At 39.0% G+C, this 7,475-nt stretch overlaps 1 protein-coding gene across 2 annotated transcripts in view; it reads left to right on the top strand.

Moving 5' to 3' along the window:
* The first annotated feature begins 5,910 nt into the window (after window positions 1–5,910).
* Window positions 5,911–7,475, top strand: part of LOC139980164 (uncharacterized) — a 64,231-nt gene continuing 62,666 nt past the window's right edge. Inside the window, exon 1 of one of the 2 annotated variants that reach the window (XM_071991608.1) lies at window positions 5,911–6,066. In XM_071991608.1, the coding sequence (XP_071847709.1) occupies window positions 6,009–6,066 (58 nt within the window). In that variant the 5' untranslated portion in view covers window positions 5,911–6,008. The remainder of the gene's footprint in view (window positions 6,067–7,475) is intronic. The other variant, XM_071991605.1, reaches the window with a different exon arrangement.

Genomic DNA, 7,475 nt, shown 5'->3' with positions numbered 1-7,475 from the left:
TCTTTGCATATCTGACCTTACGTGACACAGGATTGCGAACGTGATGAACTTAGCTATATACGTGCTATGAGATTTACCATATAATGATGTGCTGTTGTCGCTCAGTGTTATTAAATAATCTATAGTGTAAAAAATAATTACTGTAGCTTAGCCTTAAATTTCAAACAAGATATATAGTTAATGGGGTCTGCTACGAAATAAGATACCTATAGACGGTTCACATTTCTGGCGAAACGTTAGAACAGATTGGGTGAGATGAGGGTATCACGGGGCTCTATATGGCTTACACCTTCGGTCAAAAATTTCTGATTAATTTTCTTCACAATTTCCTCCCCGTTAATCTTTGTACATCTTTTCCAATTCAGAAAAGCCTTATTCTAGTTTCAGCTTGGACTTGATGTGTTACAAATGGCTGATACTTGCATTGCATCAACGCTGTGTTTTCTCGTAAACATTGTAAAGTGCAATGCATTTGAGAACAATATTATGAAAGCGTTTACTTCGCAAATTACGTCATTCAACTCGACCTGTCATGGCTGCCGCCGTCAGCCCCGCCGTCACTCATGTGTATCGCCGGATTTGCTTCTCAAAGTGTATGTGGGACGGGAATGGGACGGGCGGGGGGGGGAGGGGGGGGGTCGGACGGGATGCTGCCAGTGTCATAGGGAGCTGTGAAAACCTGCGGGGTGTAGGTATCTTCCTCAGAAAAAATATTAGTTTTGTAGTATTGCGGTGGTCGATGCAACTGGCCATGGGAAATTTCGTGCGCGCTACAATATTGGCATTACTGGTCAAGTTAACAATTCCTATACATGACTAGACGTTTCATATAGTCTCTGTACATTTGCAGTCACAGAGGCTAGCTGCGCAGCCAAATTAATCTGAGCCTGACATGGCGATCACAAGCGCCCTCACTTTGTAGATACCTACATGACTATACTCCTTTGTGTGATGTCCGCCCAAAATATAACACCATGAAAAACCGAAAAGTTATTAATAAAAGTGCAAGAACTACACGAGCACTATAGTACTGCCTATTTACAGGCAAACGCAGTTCGAGTTGTAATCGTCAAATTTGGAGAATTCGTAATCGATAACATTTCGCATGTAACCGCCCCAAGCCTGGCACCTTCTGTAAATAGCTCAATATTGAAGAAGGTCATGATGGTAAATTTAAAGGGTGTGAAGACTCGGGCAAAAAGAAACGTCTAAAGCCGGTAATCTGACCTAGTTTCGAATGAGGTGTAACAGAAGTGTTAGACACCACCATCGATCCCAGAAAATACACACACAACTTGCTACCGTCGGTAATTATAGACACAGTACAGTCAGTACATACAGCTGGGGTCAATACCCACAGCACAGTGTAGAATCGATACATCTCAGCCTTCTCAGGTCCAGCTAAAGATAACAAGATATCACGTTACTGTCTGCATTTTGTAGCGACACGAACAAAACATCACTTGCAAGCAACAGAAAGTTAACTTTTTCAGATGGCCGCACGCGGTTTTGGCAAGTCTTCAATGCCTTTACTGTGCTGTGATAACCCAAACCATCAGCTATCATACATGTTGAGCAGGACATGTCAATTGATCTATGCTCTAGCGGCATTGGAAAGTGACGAATTTAGTGTGTAAGTCAATTGAGCAATTAATTGTGGTAAGACACAGTATGGGTTTTACGTATACTAGGGTATACCTCCACTCCGGCTATTGCAAATGAAGTATGAACAGCTTATAGTGTTCCTTTCTTTTTCACAAAGCTATTTTCCCGTATCTATTTGCTATACTGCCCAGACGGAACGCTTTCGTTACCTGTTTGTAACGGACAGGTCTTCGGGCATGTAAAATACACTAGGCAAACACATTCGTGGTATAGGCAGAAATGGACTCTGAGGCTTGTACAGTTGCACGAGAGATAAAGAGTATTACAAACGACTTGCCCAATACTATGGCAATTGATGCGTGATTTTGGCACCTCTGTTCGGCGCAAACAACCAACTCTTTGTTGTTCCTATTACAGAGTATTACATCATTTTTTATCCGTTCTTAGGAGTGTCATATCCCTTCAAAGATGATCGTGCATAGCAACTTCCCATGGAAGGTTAGGTTGGGTGATCTGGGTCAAAGAAAGCGACTGTGAAAACATTCCACAAATGATTTGTTTATGCTATGTTGGACATAAATTGCTTCCGACTCAGTTCTGTTTATAGCTCTATAGTTTTCCAACCGGACGTATGGAAAGCCGTTTTAACATTTAATAAGGAATTTCAGATATCTCGAAATAATTTCAGATATCTGAAATTAAATTACAGATATCTCCAATTTATTTAAGATATCTACAAATAATTGCAGGTATCTTAAAATCAATTTCACATATCTCGAAATACCAGGGAATTTCAGATATCTGAAATTGAATTCGAGATATCTCGAATTCAATTTCAGATATCTCGAATTCAATTTCGGATATCTCGAATTCAATTTCAGATATCTGAAATAGAATTTTGGATATCTCGAATTCAATTTCAGATATCTCGAATTCAATTTCAGATATCTGAAATAAAATTTCAGATATCTCGAATTCATTTTCAGATATCTCGAATTCATTTTCAGATATCTCGAATTCAATTTCAGATATCTCGAACTCAATTTCAGATATCTGAAATAGAATTTTAGATATCTCGAATTCAATTTCAGATATCTCGAATTCAATTACAGATATCTGAAATTTCCCGATTAAATGTTAAAATGGCTTTCCATACGTGCCATTTTAACATTTAATCGGAAATTTATGCATATGCATTTCAGATATCTCGAATTCAATTGCAGATATCTCGAATTCAATTTCAGATATCTCGAATTAGAATTGCAGATATCTTGAATTCAATTTCAGATATCTCGAATTCAATTTCAGATATCTCGAATTCAATTTCAGATATCTCGAATTCAATTTCAGATATCTGAAATAGAATTTCAGATATCTCGAATTCAATTTCGGATATCTCGAATTCAATTTCAGATATCTCGAATTCAATTTCAGATATCTGAATTAGAATTTCAGATATCTCGAAATCTATTTTAGATATCTCGAATTCAATTTCAGATATCTCGAATTCAATTTCAGATATCTCGAAATCTATATAAGATATCTCGAATTCAATTTCAGATATCTGAAATAAGAAACAATTTCAGATATCTAAAATTCCCGATTAAATGTTAAAATGGCTTTCCATACGGACGCTAGTGTAGGGGCATTAAAACAATCTGCGCATTTGGCACCTCGGACGGGACTGCACATTTCGTGACCGTCAAGAGGAAATCGGCGCCTTCTGCATCAAACGACCACAGGTCATCAGTACAGTGTTCCCAAATGTTATAATGCTAGAAAATCTGATATCAGTTTATAAAGAACCTTCTATGAGCTTCTGATTCTGCATATTCAGAACGACAGCTCATTTTACAGACATTTAGAATTGTTAAAACCGACAATTAAAAAGTCTCGGTTTACAGAGGATATACGTTCAGAATGGTAGTGAAATGTTGTCTGAAATGTAATCATGGGTGACCATAACGTGAATTTCTAGTATATTTGAGGGCAAAACCGATGACATGTAAGTAGATAGCTGAATGTCAACCTGGTGAGAAAATCAAAAGGTTAAGTAATACTTATAACGAAAGTAATTGACCTCCCACGTGAGTTAACATTAGGGACAATGGAAGAGGGTTGAATCTCTAAAGGGCGGCGATGAAGGGGGGGGGGGGGGGAACAAACTACAAAGTTATATCCAAACATTTCGACGAATGGATCCTCTATGCCATTCGTTACCACAAATTCCATTGCGTTATTTCACATTTTTTATTTCAACAAAAGGCAAACTTATATTAGATATTATCTTATTTCATTTCTTGCACAAAAAGACACTTTTAAGTAACAAAATGGAACTTTCGATTATGAACATGGAAAGCTTTAAAGGTGTACTGTTTATTAACACGAGGGGAGCTTATGGTGTGTTAAGGGGTGGGGTGGGGGCGTGCTCCCTGTTCTCCCCTCCCTCCTCGCCCCTCTTGCCGAGGGTATACTAGTCTTGGCCAAGTCGTTTGTAATACTCTTTTTCTCGCGCGCAAACTGTACATGCCCTAGAGTCCGTTACTGCATGCCTACCACGAATGTGCTTGCCCTGCACTGTATTTCACATGCCCGAGGATCTGTCCGATACAAACTAGTATCAACCTAAAGCGTTGCCGCGGGCGTTCTCTAGGCAGCAAATAGATGCGGGAAAATAGGTTTCTGAAAAAGAAAGGTACACTAGGCTGTACATTTACTAGGGTCTTAACAACACTAAGGGTTTACACACACGCTCACTTCCTTGGTCAAGTTGATTCATGTGATGGACACATCACCCTGACTCCCAATAGGCAATATAGGTGTGCACTTTTTGTACGTAATTTAATATACAAGACTGATATCCATGCTATATATAGTCCAGTTTCCAATTCCACCTTACTCTCTTTCTCAATTCACGGAAGTCGCAGCATAAACGGAAGTATACCACACGGAAGTATACCGAACTGGTATGCTTCCAAGAATGACGTCAGCAATTACAACATTGAACCATGGAGTTAGAAGAGACTCCAGGTTAGAACTGGGTTCATATAAAGTGTGAAATTCACCGCAGTTCGCAAGAGTTTGTCAAAGCCGTGACAGACTTCGACGTAACAGCAACACTTCCACGTAACTTGTTAAAAGGGTGCGGTGCGTATACATCTATATAAAGTCCAGTTTTCAGAGGGCAATCATTACCGATACACCGATATGTAAAACAAAAAATAAAAAAAACATTGTGCTATAGGGATATGTATATAGTGACTATCAGGGGCGGATGCAGGAGTTTTTAAACGTATGGAGTGTGACCAGGGTCGTTGACGCCTATATATACTCCCATGTAGAATGTTATTTGTAAACGTGAAGTGGTGCATTCTGGGACATATTAAGTCAACAAATTAGGTCTATAATTAAGTCGAGGCACGCAATCTCAGTGAGATAATACTAACTACTTTAGGTTTTCTTTCTTTTTTTGTGAGGAGGGGCCGGGAGGGGTTCACCCCACATTCCCGAGATCCGCCCTGGCTGTGATCACACGAGACTGAGGTCCTATCTCGGAACTATAGTGTTAGTTGCCGCTTGTGGGGTACTTTCCAATAACTTTTATCATAAGTTCTGCTTCATCTTATAGTTCCTGTAGCAATCAATGATGTCAATGCACGCCTTTCCCCACCTCTCCCTCCACCGTCACAAGTACAACTTTTACCATTAGTTCCGTTTCGTTGTTCTGACGAATAGCCCGATTATTTATTTCAACTTTATTTTGAGGAGGGTAACTCGAATAGCAGAGGATAATCTCAGTCCCCGAAGCCCTCTTTCATATGTTATTGTTATAAAAACACACAGGTGTAAATGCAATTTAATCATTTTGAATGTGAGAACTAAAATGTAACAAGATCATCAAAAACTGAAACGAATAAACTTAGACCATTTTCCTTCGAATATTACCGATATTTTTTATGTACATTATTATTGAGCACATTATCACAGACAGAACACAAAGGTGGTGGAAGACTTCCCAACTTTTAAGTTACATATAGAAAAATGCCAAGGATCAGGATGATTTTTTTTTTTAGGTTTACCAGCTATATATAGGTTTAACGGTACCAAGTAGTGTTACATGCTTCCCCTTTAAAGCAAACCGCACCTATATCGCCCAAGTACATCACCATTCAACCATACTACCATGCACGTCGTGGTCAAAGATCTCTAACAAATATTCCCATAAGAAGAATGGAATAGTCCACATGACTTGTACTCGTTACAACGTTCTATATAAACAAATGTCACCTCTATCTGGTACATTATCAAACTTGTTGAATCAGTGTCAAGAAAGCGACGGAGATGGTCTGCTCAGATTTTCGAGTGGATTACTAGAATATTAACGCCGAGCTGATTTACATAAAATGAAGGAAAGACGTTTGAGAACTGCTGTTTTATTGATCTTCCTCATCAGTTTTACAGGTACGGGTTTTCATTTTCACGTTTTGTCTTTTTGTGACATGCTTTCTGTTCTTTATCGTGATACGTATATAGCTTTTCTTCGGACAGCTGCGGGGTTTTTCCCGTCAGCATGTCATGGGTGTAAACAGGATTTATTGCAACCCTTGGTGTATCACTAGCAGGTGCTAGAAAAGTCTTCCTCCCACCTCTGTGGTCTGTCTAGTAATAATGTACATAAAACAAGTATGGGTAATACTCGAAGGAAAAATTGCAAATCGCAGTATTTTGGTTTCAACCTATTCACGTGTAGAGAATGTATGAGACTCATCGTGATGCCGACTTGTATTTAAATGCAAATTCGTATTTCTACTCGAGTTAACTTTCGTAAGTTTTAATTGGACGATTGGATGTCATTATAATATCAGCTGCATCGAACTTTGTTCGTTTATAAAATCGTAAATTATTTTGTCTGAAGTCTATGTGTGGCATTATATGACTTTTACACCACCAGGCACGTGACTTTATGAAAGAAAGGTGGGTCGAGACCGGGGTATACCGGTATGGGAAAGGGAGTGTGAGGGACGATCATACATTATTATATATACTACAGTATATGTTCAGTAATTTATTGCTATTTTTACTACAGGGTTAAGTAACTGCACCTCGCGTGTGTTAGAATTTCTTCGTCTTGCAAGACGAAGAATTGTATATCTGTCAGGTATAAATAGATGAGCCAGTTATGAAAATTTGCAAAAATGGTAACTTTGGTATACGAGCAAATCAATTCTTTTCCGCATTGTTTCCCCGACCTCGCATTCTGGGGAAAACCCCACGCCCCCTTCAAATAATGTTCACATGATATATATTAGTTTATGGATCGTCTTAAACCAGAGAGTTGTTGTGAACATCTCCCTGCTTAAACGTAGTGTATACAGCCCATCCGACCATGGAGGTAAAAACAGATCCGACCAAGGAGTTGTTATGGAACATAACAACTCCCTGATCCAACCGTGACAGTGTCGCTTGCCCTTCCCGACCTCATCGCATTGTTTATAATCAGGGTTAACCGTGGCAGACTGAGTTGCGCATGATATATAGTTTTTACTTGATATATTGAGTTTTAAACGTCTTGAAATTGGTTTTGAAGGGCATAAGTTCACGGTCAAGAAAAACAACTTTTTTTTAGTCGTTATGGTTATAGAGTTCACTGGTTTTAACTTCAAAGACAACAATGTAGAACGAAAATAATCCGTTTCTTTACTGGAAATATTATCTTAACATGTATAGGCTCTGTTTATAGGAGGGGGCTCATTCAGCTGCTTATCATGAGTGATGAGGTCGAGAATGTTGTATGGGAGGGGTGGTTACTTTAAAGGCATTGAAGACTCGCCCCAAACTGCGTGTGGCCATCTGAAAAAGTTAACTTTCTG

Source organism: Apostichopus japonicus, chromosome 14, assembly GCF_037975245.1.
Source record: "Apostichopus japonicus isolate 1M-3 chromosome 14, ASM3797524v1, whole genome shotgun sequence".
In the NCBI taxonomy this organism is placed as follows: Eukaryota; Metazoa; Echinodermata; class Holothuroidea; order Aspidochirotida; family Stichopodidae; genus Apostichopus; species Apostichopus japonicus.
The sequence above is the reverse complement of the archived record's forward strand: the minus strand, read 5'-3'. Positions and strand labels throughout refer to the sequence as shown.